This window comes from Onychomys torridus, chromosome 11, assembly GCF_903995425.1.
Source record: "Onychomys torridus chromosome 11, mOncTor1.1, whole genome shotgun sequence".
NCBI lineage: Eukaryota > Metazoa > Chordata > Mammalia > Rodentia > Cricetidae > Onychomys > Onychomys torridus.
The window spans coordinates 55,335,152-55,355,349 of record NC_050453.1 but is presented as its reverse complement, the minus strand read 5'-3'; the positions used below and the strand labels follow the sequence as shown (position 1 = coordinate 55,355,349).

At 36.9% G+C, this 20,198-nt stretch overlaps 1 protein-coding gene across 1 annotated transcript in view; it reads right to left on the bottom strand.

Annotated features, from left to right (window-relative positions):
- Ptprc (protein tyrosine phosphatase receptor type C) overlaps nucleotides 1-20,198 on the bottom strand; it is a 106,332-nt gene that overhangs the window by 9,397 nt on the left and 76,737 nt on the right. Inside the window, exons 12-23 of the mRNA XM_036202276.1 lie at nucleotides 18,799-18,859; nucleotides 17,022-17,130; nucleotides 16,322-16,356; nucleotides 13,870-13,979; nucleotides 13,143-13,233; nucleotides 12,977-13,053; nucleotides 9,434-9,470; nucleotides 9,245-9,342; nucleotides 8,415-8,540; nucleotides 6,684-6,841; nucleotides 6,068-6,203; nucleotides 4,347-4,496 (exon numbers count right to left, since the gene is read on the bottom strand). Coding sequence (XP_036058169.1) covers nucleotides 4,347-4,496; nucleotides 6,068-6,203; nucleotides 6,684-6,841; nucleotides 8,415-8,540; nucleotides 9,245-9,342; nucleotides 9,434-9,470; nucleotides 12,977-13,053; nucleotides 13,143-13,233; nucleotides 13,870-13,979; nucleotides 16,322-16,356; nucleotides 17,022-17,130; nucleotides 18,799-18,859 — 1,188 coding nt within the window. The remainder of the gene's footprint in view (nucleotides 1-4,346; nucleotides 4,497-6,067; nucleotides 6,204-6,683; nucleotides 6,842-8,414; nucleotides 8,541-9,244; nucleotides 9,343-9,433; nucleotides 9,471-12,976; nucleotides 13,054-13,142; nucleotides 13,234-13,869; nucleotides 13,980-16,321; nucleotides 16,357-17,021; nucleotides 17,131-18,798; nucleotides 18,860-20,198) is intronic.

The following is a 20,198-nucleotide window of genomic DNA, read 5'->3' as shown; positions in this document are numbered from 1 at the left end:
GACAGTTTTTAAATTTGACTCTGAACCTTTCCTTTTTATTGCTCACACATTTAGTAGCTTTGATATGTCGAATTGGGGCTGCAAAATGACATTTATACCTAATAGAATCTGCTTCTGCTTCTTAGTTAAGAGATTCTTGATAGCAAGGTAGTATAGCTTGTTCTTACATCAGATGAAACCACAAAACACATATTTTCATTATTATCCATCTTGCAATAGCAAATTATTTTAAATGAATAGGTCTGGGTCAACAAGAAAGGTATGCAGAGGATGTAAGACCCAATCCATTGGGCAACAGAGCAAGTATATAAAAATTCAAACTCATTTGAAAAACTGTCATTTGAAAAGAGATGCTTACACAATGAGAGCCTTCATAGCAGTGGATCTCAGCTATGCTATCTAGGGAAGTATTTTCCAAATCTCAGCCATGGAGGCATACAGAGCAGCTGCAGCTGTGATCAAAGAGGTCCAGGTTGCATCTCCAGCTGACAAAGGAACCTGGCATTATCCAAGTGATGCTAATTTTGCAGGCATGCAAGATGCAAGGGTGTGGATGTTTCCAATAAGGTTCCAAAAAGCCACTGAGTCCAGTCAATGTGTAGAAGTGTTAGATGCCCTGCATGGAATTCTGGAGTGATCTGGTTGTGAAGCTGTGAGGGGAAAACCTAAGTTGCAATGGAGACTTGAGGATATTGAAGATGTCTGACAATATAAGCAAGTTGCCAAGTGGGTGGTGGTAGCTAGAGGTTCTGTGATCCAACCCTGAGAACAACCTCTTCCATTATGCTTTCTCCTCCATAATGGACTAAACCATCAAACTATGAGCCAAACTGAACCTTTCTTCTTTTATTACCTCCCGCTTTCTCTCAACTGTAAGTGGTCTTTTTTATTGGTACCTGGTCACAGCAATGAAGAAGGTAAGAAACACAGAAAAACAGTTACCTTGGAAAACACCATATCGTGTTGTGAGAGGCCACCCAACAACCACTCCCCTCAAGTTGTAAGAACCTAATATTCTGAGTGGAACTAGTGAATCATCTTCCAATAGTGAGGTATGAAGGATTGTTTACTCTTCAATCCCTGAGTCTTTCACGTGCCCACAAGCCTAAGTCTCTCAGTGCAGCTGACAGTGTCCAGGGAAGCATAATAATAGCTAGATGAAGAGGCTACTGGTGAAGAGGCCACTGACACTTCCTAGCAGAATAAGTGAGGGCAGGATCCCAGGGCCAACCGCATGTGATCTTGAATAATGCTAGATTATGCCAGAAATGGACGGTTAGCTGAAAGGAGGGCTCCATGATGTAGCTTCCTTGAGGTCCTTATCCATGATGGTATAGAATTTTGCACTGATCCATTTAGCTGGAGACATCTATACTATTTAGCCCTTTACCTATACTCTACAAGCAAGCCCAATAAATATGCTAGTTCCTTAAGTGAACTTGGATGAAAATGTGACTTTTGTTTTCTGTTGGGTGTCCTATCTGGGGTGAACAGAAGTCTGTTCATTTTCTACAATAAAAGCTAATGCAGCACTGTGGTATCTTAGCAAATACCTTTCTCTTGACCTTCTGATGTCCATGATCCGTCCTCAGCAAGAATGTATCCTGATCCTCTTTTCCCAAAAGTTTCTTTCCTTTCCTTTTTACACCAAGGAGGTATCACTGATACCACCAAGAAGCTGAATCATTGCCAATCTTAAATTTCTTGCCTCATAGTTTGAATAACAATTACATATTCTCTTTGCTCCCTGCTTCCACTTGCAAACCATTTATACTAATTTCATATTCACAAAACCCAATGAATTTAATTTTCTTACTTTCCCTCATATTATAGTACTCATTATTCAGTGTCATTCACTCAGAGGCATCAGCTGCCAATTTCAAGATCTCCCGACCTCATTATTTTTAGATCTGGCAAGTAATGGGCTCTGTCCCACAAGATGCTCATCTCCTTGGTCAAACCAGCATTGATGAAATAATCTACATAGCCTTGCTGTAGCTTGATGCCTTATTCTCACCTCCTGGGATCATTCTTTCTACTCTCCACCCATCCAGTTTCACCATTGCACCTTTGTTGATTTTATCACAAACGTGACATCATGTCTAAACTAATTACTTGAACCATCCATGTTACCGAAAATTACTCTTCTTCCTAGTCATTATTCCAGCAACTTTGTCCTATAAATTTGTGTGTTTATCAAAGTCTCCAACATACTGTTCTTATGACTTTCTTTCTTGATGACTATGTGACCCCTTCTTATGTCATCATCCATTGCTATATACATTCATTTGCAAAGACCATCAACTCCTTTGCTGTTATACTTTCACATAAACACTTTTTAGATCACATGGGTTTACACAACCTCTGTCCCCAGAGAACTCAATCAAAACCACTGAATGACACTTTTTCAATTCATGGCCATAAACATCAGGTGATCACACAATAATTTCTTTCAATCTTATTATCTTCAAAATTATCTTTTACACTTTCCACCTTCTCAAACATTAAGATCTGTTTTGCCTTCCTTCCCCTGATTTCTCTCAACTCTCCACTAGTGATTTTACTTTACAATTCCTCCATAAATTAAAGGCAGTTGGGATTGGAGTAATGTAATAATAGTTTGATATGATTGTCATGTGTAGTAGACATATTTTGGAACACCCTGCCCTTCTCCACAAATATGTACAATTATGTGTCAATTATATGTTTTCAATATATTATTTACTAAAGGAAGGATACTTGTTGAAGAGCTGCTTCCACTTTCTGACATCCCATCACATATGCCAGCCACTCTGCATCTCTCCCCTCATTCTCTTTTGTCTGCTGGTCTCCAGTCTCTACACTCTATCTGCTTGGATGGAATAATGCTACAGTCTCTACATTCTGTCTGCTTGGATGGAGTAGTATTTCCAGGTCTCTCCCAGACCTCCCCTGTATCCACTTGCAAAGCACTTTGACTCTTGTACCTACAAATGTCCTTGGTACCCAGCAAAAATTCAATCATACCTGTTCAGTGAAAAACAAATCCCTCTTTCTTTTAGTGACTACACATACAAATATTTACCTTGGATATATCAGCTTCACCAGACAACAAGTATTTGTGTGTGACTTAGTGGGCTTGTGGTCAGTTCATCAGTTCAAAGGGAAAGAGAATAATGCTAAAGCTTCCTGCTGCTCAATCTTGTGCTATGTCTGATAGTCGCCCACTATAGGGAAGATGGTAGAACTTGGGATCATTAGATGCTGCCTATCCTCCAAGCTCAGTCCCACTTTCATCCTAACTAGTCAAGTGGTCTCCATCTGATTAAAACGTCTATCCCTTCTCTTATGAAACTGAATGTCTCAGTAAATTGGAAATTACAGGTGGAAGAGAAAATTCACACCACTTTTGACAATGCAGTTGCTTGAAAATGGTCATGTCTACCCACTGAAATAACAGAAGAATACATCTCCTGTTGGCTTTCAGAATAACCACTTAATTGTGGTGATATTGTGTTCCCCAAAATATTGTTCACCCTCATAAACTTATCTGGGATCAGAGAAAAGAGTAGCCACTAGATATAGAGGCCAGAAAATGGTGGCACACACGCCTTTAATCCTATCACTTGGGAGGCAGAGATCCATCCGGATCTCTGTGAGTTTAAAGTCACACTGGAAACAGCCAGGCATGGTGACTCACGCCTTTAATCACAGGAAATGATGGCAAAAGCAGAAAGGTACATAAGGTATGAAAACCAGGAACTAGGTTGGTTAAGCTTGTAGGCTTTTGAGCAGCACAGTTCAGCTGAGAGGCATCCAGTCTGAGGAAACAGTATCAGCTGAGGAATTGGCAAGGTGAGGAAGCTGTGATTTGTTCTGTTTCTCTGATCTTCCAGCATTCACCCCCAATACCTGGCTCCAGGTTTGTTTTTATTAAGACCCTTTAAGATTGGTGCTACACTTACTTATTCTTTAGGTTCTGTCTACCAGCTCCAGGCAGTTCAACTTCCTAATCAGTTGTAAAATCTTCTAATTATTTCCTTTTGAAACCAAAACCAGATGCAGTGTTTAAAGGTAAGATGTTACATTGCCTGTGGGAGACCATTTTGTGGCTATTGTGAATATTCTGAAACTCTTTATACAAGCTCAGTGAAGCAAGAGTTGTAGACTCAGACTTCAGGATTTAAACAAGCCTCTTACATAACTGGTTTATGAATTCAGACATTTTTTTAAAGAACTCTCAGAGTCTTTGCTTCCTCATCTGTGCTCCACTGATTTGTAGCCAAGTAACTGGCAAGGACCTGGAAAATGGGCTGCATTCCTCAAAGCTACTTCTAGCCATTGACATTGTTTGTGACTGTTGTTACCTGGAATTCAGCCTCCAGAGGAGAGGGGTCACTGGGTGGATCTCTCTTCTTCATGTTCTGTAGACATGAATGTAACTCAGACAAGTTCACTTCTGTTTCCCCAAACTGATTGTATTCCACTAATGCTTGATGGATCAAGATATATTGTGCCTGCAAAAGCAAAGAATACCACACATAACTAACATATACTGTAGAGCTCTACATGTCATATGCAGCTGAAATATGCATATATACAAATTTTTCCACATTGGGAAGCTGTGTGGGAATAAAAGAATATTGATATTTGTGGCATATAAATAGTCTCAAAACTGTCATATTTTCTCGAATATAAACAAATTGCATTTTGGAGTAAAATTCCAGAAAAAAAATAGCTCATCAAATAGAGTATCCATTGTTTGTGGCTTTCATTTTATGCCTAGATTTTTCATTAGCTCATGTTCTGTTACTTCCTTCAGTGTTTAATATTGAGATTGAAATTAATATTATTTAAAACTATAATAGTTTTCAATGTAAGTCAGCAAAATTGGTTGATATCCTATAGAACATTTTATTCAAAGTTTTTATAGCGTTTCTCTTCTGTAAAGAAAACTATTTACATCTAGTTCTGCTAAACCCAAATTTAGCAATTCTAAACATCTTTGTTATCTCCTTTGAGTCCTTTTTTGTTTGTTTGGTTTTGTTTAAGGAAATGATATATTTGTGATAAACCTTTTAAACTGGCATCTCTAGTTTGGCACATCTTTTGACTTCGATTATTTTCTGAGTATCATTCTATTTTTACAAATCTGAATGCATGTCTATTTATCTACAGACACAAAAGTACATGAATTTCACTGTTACTGATTCCCCTGTGGTTTCCATGTCTGCATCAGACCAAACAGGGAGACACACACTGGGCTGTTCTTTCCAACACTGTGTGTCATTTGCTATGATTTTTTCCCATTCCCCACTATAGGCATTTAGATTATTTCCAATATTCTGTTATTCTAGCTATGCTAAATCCAAGGAGCATTCATACATCTCTTTTTGGTTATGGCCATTTACACAGGCAAACTTGTACTGTTCTATCTCTTCCAATTACCAAATGCAACAGTGCATGTTCCAAATGTGTCTAAGTGCTTCAATTTATATTTTCTTTTCACCCATTTTTTTGTTGTTGTTATATGAGATACATATTGACTTTATCTCAGCACTATTTTCATTTTGTGGATAGTTGATCTTAGGCATAAAAAGATTTTAAAATATCCAACAGTGTATATAATAAAGCAATTCAGGGCCTATATTTGAATTTCTGAACTCTAGTCTAAAGAACTAGGGTTTTGCAGAATGTGGTGGTTCCTGCCTGTTAGCCTATCACTTGGGAGGCTGAGACATGAATTCTGCTCCAAATTCCAGGTCAGGTAGGCTGCACAGTGAGATTGTATGTGGAAAAACAAACAAAACAAAAGATGCTCTTAACCCCTATACTATTCTATCTGCTCAATGTTATGAAAAGTTCCTCTTTCTCATCATAAATGACTTCACTGCTTGGGGAATATCTTAAGCTTATATTTATTCTGATGGTGATTAGCTTGTTTTAGTTCTCAGAAGTTAAAATATCTTCTCCATACACTTTTTGAAGTTGTAATGATAAGTATTTATTTTACACCCCTCACTACTGCCCCCTGAAGATCTAAGTTATCAAACAATAATAAGCCTACTCATGAAAAGTTTGACTGTACCTCCACTTGTACCATCAGACATCTCTGTCGCCTTAGCTTGACGACATAACCATAGACATCCACTTTGCCCTCTGCTTCCAAGCCTTCCAGCATGGCATCAATTCCAATGTAGGTGCCTGTGCGCCCAACACCAGCACTAAGGGGGCAAACAGAAAAGTGAGGTGAGAGGTATACCAGATGGCTCAGTGCATGAAGGCGCTTGACTGACAGAACTGACCTGAGATTGATCCCTGAACTTCACTTAAAGGTGGAAGGAGAGAACTGAATCCATAAAGCCATCCTCTATCCTAATACCACATACACACACACAATTTTTTTAAAGGAATATAAATATGAGCCACGTTCACAAGGAAAAATTGGAGTAGCCATCAAGGGTACCTATTTACCTATTGACATTCAGGCCCTTGTTATTTAATTCACAAATTGTAACATCCATTTATGCTCCCACAAATGTATGCAATTACACAATGTCAATTTATAACAACAGTTATTTGAGAAATGAATATAAGTTTATTTTAGCAGATTATTGACAAAACAGCACTAGTCAATAAATGTCCCTAGCTGCCCAATAGAAGGTTGTACATAGCCACAAGCACTCTTGCCCTGAAGTCTTTACCTGCAATGCACCACAATAGGACCACTGAAGAAGTTACTGAAAGCATTAACCCTCCTTCGAAGTTTGAGGAGCAGGTGGGGGTCTTCAGGAACCCCATGGTCTGGCCAGCTGGTAAACTGAATATGAGTCACATCTCTTCCAGTTGCTTTCTCTTTTTTCTAGTCAAGAGATATTGCATTCTTTGAGATGGTTTCTTTCAAAGCAAACTCAGTGATATGAATATGTAAAAAAAGAGGATCTGTACAATAGGTTCCTCATGTAACCACCCCCAAACCTTTGCCTCAGACACTTTCTTCCTTGGTTTTCCAATTTTCTGTCCCATGAGAAGTCACACTAAGACTCACATGTACTACCCAGTAAACCAGTGACTAACAGAGCAAGGAAGAGTAAGGAAAGTGGAAACTTTTCAGACTTTCTGTGCTAAGAAGTCAAAGTTTAAAAAACAATAATAAACTAAAAGAGAAAGACTTAAAAAGCAAGCAGAGATATGTAGGTGGAGTTTTGGCTACTAAGTAAACACTACACTCACAGCTTTTTAGAATGTATCTGCTTGTTTTCCCAGCAAGCAGGACTATTTCCTACACGTAGAAAGTAAAATTCATTATTTGGTTTGCATTCCGTACTATGGATTATCACATAGAGAATTGCCCACTTTCAAGAGATAAATACTATAATGTTCTGATTGCAAGTCTCCAATAGAAATTATAAAAATCCATTAAGATAGATACCTCAGAATAATCACAGTGACCAGCTAGGCATAAGCCCCTAAACAGCTCATATACATATGCATTTTTCTATTGGCCATAGATATGATTGTTCATTCCCCCAAGACCAGAACAGGGAGTGACATCATCTTAGCAAAAAGGCGGTAGAAGAAATACCCAGCAATCCTGGGTTCTCGCTTTCTGTCCTCCTGAAGAAAATATATCTGAGCTTTGCACAAATAAAGTTCAGATCACCAAAACACTCCAATGAATAGAATTCAAAGAAAAGTTAAACTAAAATACCTTAAATTGCACTATTAAGGTACACATGGTAAGCCAAAGAGCCCACATATTTAAAGTGTGTTTGTTACATTTAGAGTGGTACACCATCACTATCTAATGATAGAATATTGTTGTCACTATAAAATGAAAGCATGAACCCATCTGACTCCCCATTTTGACACCCTCAGCCTAAGGCAGCCACTAATTTATTTTCTGCATTTGTAGGCTCCTCTATCTGGAATTTTCCTGAAAATGGGATTGCATAATAAGAGATGACCTCCATTTCAACTCTTCCCAAGGCCATGCTGACCTCATTCTCTACTGAACAGAATACTCTCTCTCATAACTGTATAATTATAATTTAGTACTTCTTTTAATGCTCATGTAGTGTGCCATCTTTAAAATATGCTTTCCACAATGCAGACAGACTACTGACAAGCAAGATTGTTTTTCCACTTAATAACCTCATCACTGACTTAGCACATCTTGTGGACCCTCTTGTTACCACTTCAGAGGTCCAGCATGAGAGCTGCTTGTGAGTGGTGTAGACAAACAATCCATCAATCAGCAATTTAAATTTTATTCTGACAGCTTTCATGGTTGTTTCAAGCTGGCTCCTTCTCCAAAAGATCACTAAAAATAATTTTTCCCAGATGTGTTTTAGTTCCTCACATTTAATATTCCTTAGCTGCACTTTTATAAAAAGCCATACCAAGCCAAAAGTTACATAATGAAATAAACTCACATGTGTGATGATCAGCTTCTGAATGATGTAATCGGGACATCTTTTGTGTTCATTGATCTTCACAACAACATCTCTGTAAGCCCGGGTGCCTTCCTCCATGCATGGCCAGTATTCTGCACACTTGTTCTACAGTTTAAAAAAATCATTCATGACTCCAGTGTATCATAAAACAGTTTCTGCTTACTCCTAAAACACCAACAACCAAAAATCTATTCAACTGAAATTCCCCCAAATGTTTGCATAATCTTTTTTTTAAATAATATGTACACCTTGAACTGGAATGTGTTCTATTTCCCACTAATATTTCTGGATGGATCTGTCTTAACCAATCAGTAGAAGGGCAATCTGCTCAGTCCTTACCACCTATTACAAGAAGATTAGGAAAATGATTAGGAAAAGTGATGTGCTTACAAGCAGTCACCGTCAGGCTCAGGAAACCAGAGGCTTTTACTTCTCTCAACACTGAATTATGTGAGTGACCACTGTCTACCCAAGGTCAGTTTTGCTGTGGCCATTCACAAATAGTTGTAAAGTTGACACATTACAATGTATGGAACTTATCACAATGCCAAATAAAAGCCTCAAAATCAATTCACTTGAATATTACACACCACACACACACACACACACACACACACACACACACACACACACACGGACCTATGTACACACACAAACTCTGCATACAAATTTAGGTTTTCTACCCACTTGAAAATGTAAATAAAATGTTAACAAGGTTAAAACAGTTAAAACGGAGAATTGTTTATATTACAAATACCAGATGCAGCTCAGCATTTCCTAAGTTCCAACCTCAGCCTTCTGACTCTTACCCTGTTTCCTTCTTCACATCGTGTGACCATGACAATAACTGTGGCTTTTTGTTCCCAGATCATCCTCCAGAAGTCATCGACCGTTTCATCCCGGGGTCCTAGAAGTTAAGTACAAGTTACAAAATGCTTTCTCGGAAATGCTATGAAAACAAGTTTTCCGGAGTCACTCCAGGATTTGATATTCATTACCTTGTGCAGCAATGTATTTCCTTGGTTCCTTGAAGCCCTGATCAGAACACACAAAGGGAAGAGTCATTTATAGAACACTTATTCGCTTAACATGCAAAATTGTGAATCAGAGGAAGTTGATATAGCTCTAGCATGGTTGTAAACACATCTGGCCATTTTCAGTGTGTGGGTATGGGTGGGGTCATTAAGGTACAACACGGCATTTAATGGTGCTGAAGAGGTTAGTTATCATTCACAAACAGCCTTCGTGACCTGCATGTATTTTTGCCATGTACTCCAAACAGCTCTTATAATTAGACTTCATCTCATCTGGGATGGTGCAGCAATTAGCAAGACGAATCAAGACTTTCCTTGTTTATAATCCACTTGCCTTGCTGTACTTCCTGCTATTTGAACCTTTCACCAGCCATGGGGTTCTTTTTTCAGAGTTTTACCCAATTTCTTGCAATAAATCCCTCTGGGAACACACCTACACTTGCACATATTAACTATTGCTGGAACACGTTTTGTATTCCCTAGAGTCCTTTTATGCCATTCCAGATATGAAAAATAAAAACATTCATTATCTGTAATGACTGCTTTCTCTGCTCCACTGACTAAGACAAGGAAGCAGTGCAGACACAGATAAAATATGCTAATTCCTTGCAAAATACTCTCAAGCACTTTTGCCTTAGTGAAAGGGAAAATTCCACAGGAAGAGGTAGCATTGCCATTGAGAGAAACTTTGCCCATCAGGTATATGAATCCTCACTTAATTTCAGTCAGATTCATAATAGTATCAGTCATTTGCATCTATTCATCAAGAACATGCTGAGCAGCTACAGTTTGTCAATAACCTACCTAGGAGCTGACAAGATCTGCTTTCCAGGAGATTGGAGCTCAGTTGGAGAAACATGAGTATAACTTGATCCCATCATTATCATACATATTTGAACAGAATACATAGGCTATTTAGAGTCTACCCAAATCCTTACAAAATCTTTAGTATTGCCATGTCTTCTCTCCATTACATTCCTTTGAAGGACAAGGCATTTGGAAAATAAACTTGGGTACTCTAGAAAACAACAACAACAACAACAACAAAAAAAACAAACAAACAAACAAAAAAACACCTGGCCGATAGTAATGGTTGTGGCTTGCAGAGGTCACTCGCCAAACTCAGTTAAAATGATGGTGAAAAGTATGAAACATGACTGAGTTATCTTGAGAGGCCACTCTTCACAGCTCCAAGTGTTGCTTGCTACTAGAAACAAGCTTTGCAGAGTACATGTAAAGCAGGAATAAGAGCTTATATTATGGAGATCATTCACATATTCAGGAAAAAAATATGTCAACTCTGTTAGATTCCAGGGTATGGTTTTAAGTAAGAATATGTAAAGTGTTAGGTATCAAAAATACTTGATGAGAGACAAGTTTCGGGTGTTATCTTAAGAGAGCACCTAGAGATACAATCCCACCTCTGATTCCCCTAGAAAAACTGGGAATGTTTCACAATCAATTGTGAGAGTTATTTAATTAATACATGGAAATCACTAAAAATGATGACTGATAAACAGCAAATGCATTTAGTAAATTACAGTATGTTACCAAATATTCATAATCATTTATGTGAATAAGTTAGCTCTGGAAAACCATACAATATCTCAAAAAGTGACTTTACTAATGACTAAAACATGGATGCCAAAGGTTTATCTTTCTCGAGTGATTCAACTAGAAAATATATCTAAATTAGTTTAGTCTTTTACATAGATTGTGTGTAGTTGAATTCTTGTTCCCAAATTTTATATTTACTTGAAACCCCAGAATGTGCATTTAAATGAAAATGGTGTCTTTGGAGATCTGAGAATTCAAATAATGTCACAGAGTGCAATGACCAGTGTCCAAACAAGTGAAAGGGGCAGGTCATGGAAACAGAAGAGCTGGAACAGGCAAGAAGGCCATGAAGTGGAGGCAGAGACTGGAGAGAGGTAGCCATTAACCAGTAAGGACGGGGATATCTAGAAGCCTCTAGAAGCCAAAAGTTGACCACATAGAATTTTTCTTCCAGAGAGTGTGAGAGATATCTTGCTTTGAGATTTTTAGGTTCAAGAACTCAGAGAATCGATTTATGTTATTTTCCTGGTACTAATTTGTGATATTTTATTATGCTAGATCTCAGAAATTAATTCCTGAAAAAAATATATATATATAATAAGGTGAAATTTGACTTTCTACTTCAATAAAACTTTACACATTTATATAAGCAAAACAAAAATAATAATAATAACAAAAGGACCTCAGTTTCAACTGCCCACCTTTTAGAAAAACTTTGAGAATTATGCATAAATCAGCATATATCATATCATAACATATACTTTGTCAAGTACTTGAATAATTAATTATGTTAGGAATGGATTATAAGTTAGAGCAACTGCCATGTGGAAATTTTAAAAAGTATAATTATATAGGTTCCTTGGATCTGAAACTCCTCTTTTAGAAATCTATTCTATAGATATATTAAAACCTACTGGGTAATAATATGAACCAAGAAGGCACATTACATCTTTCTTTGTAGTAGTAGAAATTTATAAAGCACACTTAATGTTCATTATTTATATCATGAATTACCACAGAAACAAAAAGACACAAAAACTTTCTAGGTCTGAAGTAAGCAAACTTTGGCTTGTGATGTTTAATCTTTGTTCTTTTTTATGTATTTTAGTTGTTTGTGTGTCTGCATGCACAAATTTACAGAAAATAATACAGGATACATATCATTTGAATATAATATTTGTAATAAGCAAGCCTTAGTGAATACTGGAGTTTTACTTTTCTAATAAGAAACTCCATGTAAACAATGAAGACCTTCCTGATGAAAGGAAATACTGGCTAGACTGGGTGAGGAGATGTTCTCAGCCATATGTGGTTTTCTACTGTGTAAAATTCTTTAACTCCACAAAGCATACATATTTAAAAATTATATATGCCACACTTTAAAATGTTGTCACAAATTTTATCAAGATATTTACAGTTTGGATAACTACAAGGGAGAGATTAATAGCATCAATGGAGTAAGCAAGTACTGCAATGCCCTATATAACAGAAGCACAACAGTTTGGGGTCAGGCAGACCTGAGTCACATCTCGGTTAAAACATTTACTAATTACATCAGTCTCATAATAACTAAAGAACCTGAACCTCCCATTTCTCACATATATAGTAGGCAAAGTGTGCTCAGCTGAGGAAATGTAGAATTCTCAAGAGAAATGCATAAGAGATCATTCAGCTTAATCCACACCAAGGAGTAGATTTTTATTCTCACTAAGAAGAAATCCCTATTCTACTTCTAGCACCAGCAAGCATACTTGTTACAATTTTTGTAAACTTTAGTGATTTTATTATTGGTGTCAGAGATGTTTTGGGCTTTACTTAAATATTTCTAATAATGTCTCTAATTTTTTTGTGAAAACAGTGGAGGAACTAAATCAAACACATAGATACAAAGAAAATGAACATATCCAACAACCCAAAGTGTCTACAAGATAATCCCAGGTATTTACTCACATCAATGTAGCTGGCATTTATGTAGGTGGACCCTGCATCTCCGTTTATGTCAGAGAGTTCAACCCGGTTATAATCATCTATTTAAGAAAAGAAAATTTTAATACTGAAATAGTGAAGAGTCATGCAGTGTCAACATATAGAAACTCAGTTCCCTATGTGTACTCACAGGGAAGGATGTCAACGTAACGGTTTTTATTCTGGTTGTGGGGCTTTCGGGCATCTTTGATAGAAAACTTGCTGAATACCCGTGGAATGCTCTGGAAGACACAAAGATTCTTGAGGTTACAGAAGATTCCAAGAAAAAAAAGAGGAGAAGGAAGGAAGGAAAGGATGTAAGTTAGTTTTTCCTTTGCTAGTCACCACTGGGGGTAAATGAGGGAACTTATAAATATGTCCTTTCTTCTGACAAGAACAGTTAATAAGCTAGAATTAACTTTATTTTACAAATTTTCAAAAACCACATATTTCCTTTAAAAATTAATGACAGAACAATTAAATTATTAAATTAAAAAGTAATTTCAGAACAAACTTAATGTTACATGTAAAATACAAAATAATTGATGTGACATTCAAAACTTTTTAGTTCATGACTGATCATAGTCATCTAGAACACAAGTACAAAACGAGCCAAATATGACTTGTGACAGGACTTCACAATCAGTTACAATGCACTAAAACATCATACTACGTTGTTTACCGGCTTCATATTGTGAATGACCTTGCACCCTCACTGAGTCTCTCATCTGTAAATATTGCAGTAACATATGCCTGTATTATATCGCTGTGTTCTGCAGATAAATTATTAAGGCAAATGATTATGCAAATATATGTAACATGGAATCATCTTGATGACCACGTGGAATTTGTTACCCTACATCAACGATGACACATACCTGAAATTCAGCCAGAAAAAGTCTACCCTCATCAGCAATCTTTCTTTTATATGTTTCCAACAAAATGTCAGCGTGAATCGGCTCCACATCCATCAGTTGCTTTTCATCATCTGTAAACAAATGAGATTCAAGACCAGTGTTGTGTCTGTCCGTCTGTCAGATATGCATACGTTAATAGAGTTCACATCTTGAATGTAGTCCTCAACAACTGTTTTTCTCCCTATCTTTGTGGGGAATTTCGTTCACATGGAAGCGTTGGCCTATAAATTGAGGACTTCGAAGTCTTGTACTTCAGTCATTCTCTGACTTTGTACAATTCTCTTTACAAGCATGAGCTTCTCTCTGTCCTATGCCTAGATAATTGGTCCTTGACAAAGGATAGCCATTGTTAGAAATCCATGTTTCTGATTGGTTACAGGGAATTTATAATTAGTTGGCATATTTCTATGTGCCATGTTTATTATTTTTCTCATCAATAGCCTCATACATGCTAAACCAACTATCCACCCAGGAGCTCTATCCCCAGCCTCCATTTTTAACTTTTGTGTAGGACTGTAATAGTACAACTGAGAAGAGAAAATGATTAATACTGTTGTAACCATCATTCATCTTAATTTTGTTACACTGTCAAACAAATTATATTCATCTGTTGTATCTCATGATTATCAAAAAAGTTAAATACGTTGTGACATAACTTTCTATGATTTTAAAAAAAAGAATGTAGATGGGTACTGAGTACTCCCCTTTCTTTCCATTAGGAAACATTTCACTATGAGTTATATTTATATACTAATCTTGACAAAACAAAGGTTTTACAAGATATATTTGTTGTTTGATATATTTTTGGGGTATGAGTTTTTGTCCACATTTGTGCATGTGCACCACATGCATGCAGTTCCCACACAAGCCAGAAGGGGGGGTATCTGATCCCATCAATCTGGATTTTATGGCAATTGTGAGCAGCCAAGTAGGTGCTGGGAACTAACCCAGGTCCTCTTCAAGAACAGCCTTCTTCACCTCTGAGTCATCTCTCCGTCCCGGTAAACAATGATTTAAAAGGTTAAGAAAATTTGTGCTGTTACACATGCAAATGTTTCTGCTACTCTCCCAACTTGTTCTTCAGGTGTCATGGTAACTGTACCAACTGTCAGATGAAGAAAGAAGTTGACCCTGAGTGTGATATAGCCATATTACTGTTCACAAAAACTTTGTTTCCAAACACAATTACCACTTTGGCTAGTTGCAGTAAGTAGTTCCTTTAGGTGGTGAGAGATACCTGGAATTCATCCATGCTGAATTGAGGGCTGTGTTTAGAGTGGGTAACTTCTAACATCTTTCCAGTTGCAATTGGTATTAATTACAAGATAAAACACCTGATACTTCCAATCCACCTTAACTCCGGGAAGTGCATTCTGCCCTCCACCCAGGTGTGATCACTCCTTTGTTCCTCCTCCTCTCAGCCTAACAGAACCAATATTCTAGACATGTTACCTTGTTGACTTTATCTGTTCATTGACATGCACTGAATTCCATATATTCACCTGGGCAGTGGGGAGAAAACACTGAAAAAAGAGGAACTTCCAGCTTCCACAAAGTCTGCACCCTACTTATGGGAGGCTAATCAACAAAGACATGAACAAATACAACGGCATCAGGTTGTGACACAGTCTCAAAAGGAGACTAAAACTAAGGATCTCTAAAGAAACAGCCCAAAAGCTGCTGCACACAAACATGATGTCTCCTTTTATCAGAAGGAAACCCTTCACACAGGAGACAGAGAGGTGCTCTGAAATTCTGTGTCTTAAGTAATAGAAAAATAAGCTACTTTAATTACTGTAAGCATAGTTTAAATGTCTTTAATGATTACTTTATTGGATTCTGTCTTTAAAACCTAAAGAAATTATAGAAAAGTTGGAAGGAGGAGTGACTTTTCTTTATATAATGTCTATCTTATTCACCACTGTGTCTTCAGTGGGAGGATCCACCATCCATCCCATTTCGGCAAACTGAAGATATTCCACATCACCTCATGGCTACGGAATACCATCTGCTCTCCCGTTCTTCCTTCTTCACTAGTTGGTCTGATGTTTCCCAGCAGTCTTAGCCAACCAAATTTCTGCACCCTCCACAGGCAATTTTCTATCATTTATTTTTACACAGAACTATACACATCATATGGCTGTAACATTTACCAAATTCCTCTATTAGATTCCCAAACCTTGAAGGGCAGATGCCATGGGAAACCACTGTGATGCTCCCAGTGCCATGGACAATATTTATGATACCTTGAAAACTTCACATAGATGGCTACTTTTGGAAAAATAAATTTGTTTCATTGTGTGTCAATGGACAAAGTCCAAGTTTAATTTACAATACACACTCCCTATTTTCAAAATAAGAGGATTCAAATTCAGAGAAATAATATTCATCAGTAAAAAACATTTATACTCACCCCTTTCAACAAGTTCCTGTTGTTCATCTAAATTGCTGTGAAAATAAGAAACATGAGTTTCTCTATTTGTAAGGATCATGGAATTCAGTTGGCATTCAACTTAAGTGAGCAAACATCATTTTATAAATGTACTGTGCAAGGGAGAAATCGAGGTAAGGATAACAGGAGACGGGGTAGGGGGAATAAGAGAGGGGGGAGAATGAAAGGATGGAAAATGGGAGAGGTGAAACAGGAACTTTGGGAGAGTGAAGAAAGCAAAGGAGGGAGAAAAGAAAATGACCAAGAGTTGCCAGTGAATTTCAGAAGCGTGAGAAAGAGTTAAGTGAATCCTCCCATTTTTCCTAAATATTTATCATCTTAAGCAAGAAAATAAATGCACTTCCCAGAACTTCCCTCCTGTTGCATTTGCTGTCCAAAAATGACTTTCATCTACTGAAGGTTGAAAGAGAAGGTACACAGTCTTTGCACTTATCATTATCAAAACAAGCCTACAATGCCATTAGCAATGGTAGAGAGTATAAGTACATACAGTAAACCAATAATTCCATGTTAAGTCATGAAATTGACACCCAATTTGGTCATAAACTGAAGTTCACACTGTCTTCTCTAGTCCATTGCTCAGTCAATGCATTTTAGAAAACAGCTTGTGACATTATTACAACGTCTATTGCCTCCTAATTCAAAATGAATTGTTTCTCACCTGGATCTTTTCTTGCGCAGATCATAGATTTTATACAGAACAACAAGCAGGGCTATTGATGTCACAATAATCAGAAACACCAGGAATATAATCAGTGCTTTAGCATTATCTAGAAGTGAAAAGTGACACACAAGAGCTTATTAAGTCAAGTACTTTGCTAGACTATGTGAGTGACCTTCATGAACTAGAATTTTAATATTTTTCATTTATGGTGAATATCCAAAGCTAAAATTTTAGAATAAGATGAAATACATTAAAAATCTCGATTTTGCAATGATGGGCTCTGTTATTTCAAAATTCCCAAGGCCTTTATATTTAAAGAGACTAATTAGAATATAGATGAGCACTTCCATTTCTTTTCATTAAATACTGTACTTTTGTGAAAAACTATCATTTAGATTTAATTCCCTTTCAGAGGTTCATTTTAAAGGGATCAATGAGGTAATGTGGTTATTACAGCTTTCAGAAAGAAACTCATAGTTTACCACTGAGCACAGAAGTGGGTAGCCTCCTATGGGATTCATAAAAGCTTCTACCCCACAAAGATAAATCTCTTACATGCTCACTGGGGAATAAAACCAATTAACCAAGAGACAAAATTTATTTCATTTGACAGTGAGGATTAACACTTTCCCTAGCCTGAGTTTTCATTAAGAATCAATGTGAATCACATGCTTAGGGAAAGCAGAGCAAAGCATGGTTGGAGATATCTTTTTTAATTTTATTGGGGTTTTTTTTATTAAGAAAATTTTGTATTCATTTTACATACCAAAGATTCTCCTCTTCCTTCTGCCCCTCCAACCTCCCCCTCCCACCCCACCCCTCATTGCTTCCTACAAGAAGGTAAGGCCCCCCCATGAAGAGGTAGATTTAGTAGAGGCAGGTCCAAGCCCCTCCCCCTGCCTGAAGGATGTGTGAGGTGTCCCATCATAGGTACTGGGCTCCAAAAAGCCCGCTCATGCACCAGGGATGGATTCTGCTCCTACTGCCAGGGGGCCCCTTAAACAGATCAAGCTAGACAATTGTCTCGCTATGCAGAGGGCCTAGCCCTGTCCCATGCAGACTCCACAGCTGTTGATCCAAATTTCATGAGTTCCCACTAGGTTGGCCATATCTTTATCATGGGTTACATGCCATCCTTTTCACTCGCATGATGGATATGCAATAAGCCCATGCAGTGGCATCAAGGTTTGACCCAGAGCCAGGCTAGGGAGTTTCCAACCTTACTTCTTCCTTCCTTAAAGGGAATTTGGCCAGAATCCTATTTTACCTTTGCACCTCAGCGTTTTAACTCCTGAAATGAGGCTAATGTGGTTCCAGTAAATGATAGACCAAACAGAGAAAAAAGTAGCTATTCATGACCCCAAAAACCTGTTTTTTGTGTGCTTTATTGTCTATAATGATGCTCCAGATGCTAAAGGTATCTTAGAAATCAGAACATAATCAGCACACACATCAGTAGCACAGATATGTGCCAAACACTACAGTCAAGAAAGCAGTCCCATTTAAAAGAGCTACCAAAAATATCTGTCTGTGCAAATAAATACTCTTAAAAGTTGTAATAAAGGCAACATTCACTTAGTGACTGAGTGATCAAATCTATTAATTTAATTTTTATGCTACTGTATGTGTTTATTCAGAGATTTTTGAAAATTGCAAGTATTTATAAAATACTTTTAAGCAAATAAGGAGTCAGTCTATGGATGCAACATAGCACAGCTTTGCTCAAACAAATTCACACACATAGAGGTAGAAAAAATAGGCCAGGATGACTTACAAGATGTTGATTGATTTTGAGCAACTGCCTCTCCCTCATGTATTCCATTGTCAAAAGATACCTAAATTTCAGTTAAATAAGAAAAAGAAAATAATTATTTTCTACTTTAAGTGTGTATGGCATGTTATACAATGTACATTACTTCTTATAAAATGCTGCTTGTTTTCATGTAAAAACTGCGTCAAAGCTGAGACTTTAAGGTTATTTCATTGTGTGCAGTCAAAAGATAGAAACGTGGTTTACCTATCTTAGGAATGACATCAATAACAAATGGAAATGGAAGAACACAGTTCAAGAAGTGAAATGCAGAATTCATGGTTTTAAGGTACAGTAAATAGAAAAAAAATAAAGTTGTCTATTAATATGTTAGTAGGCTCACATTTTATTTTTAAAGTAAATCTGCTATTTACACGAGCTGGGTGTGGAATGTGCATATTTTTGAGGGTAAAATACATGAGCAAATTGCAGTGTTGAAATAATTACCATAAATACCCAGAACTCAAAACTTAATACAAATAAAGAAAATCAGCGTGGTCCAAAAGGAAACAAAAAGAGATGTTGAAACAAGACTACTGATAACACATAAATTATGTAAAAATAGATCTGAATAACATCATTACAGGGGATTAACATGATGTGACAATCCTGATAAACATGCATAGAAGCCTTCACTCTCTATAGGATTTCCCAATATCCATAAATAAAATTGTGTCAGGTACCTCTTATAAAGCAATAAAATTTACAGCAATAAAATTTTAACTCTACATATGTAGATATATTACATTATAAATTCTACCAAGTAGCCATCATAGACTCCATCGAGGTAGAAGTTATCAGAACAAACAAGGTACTTTAAGAATCCATTACTTTCTGTGTGCAGGCAGGTAAATATAACTGACAAGCCATGTAGGAAGAAGATACAAATTTTTCCAAACTACAGTAATAATTATCATAATTATTTTTCATGAGGTAAAGACACAATGAGAAAAACATCAAAACAAATCACTAGAAATAAATTATTAATAATAAAATAAGCATAAATACCTCTAGTAGAAATGGTGATACTGAATAAATATGAGATGATTACATCCTCATGAAAGTGTATATATTGTCTTAGGGTCATAAATGCATGTAGAAATAAGTTATGATGAGTGAAATGAAGAAAACAAGGGATCTATTTATGCAGTGGGAGAAGGAATAGCTAAGTGAAAATTATCTCCTAGTTTGAATTCTATGTTTATAATGCTCACTCATGTATCCCAGAATAATTTATAATTTTTAAAAAGTGGAAGAGAATCCTACAAAGAAAAGCAAGTCATGGAGTAAAGACATCAAGAAGATAAAAGTTGAGTGTGTGAGACTAAATGGGATACTGTTCCAAGAGCTCTGTGGCTATTCCA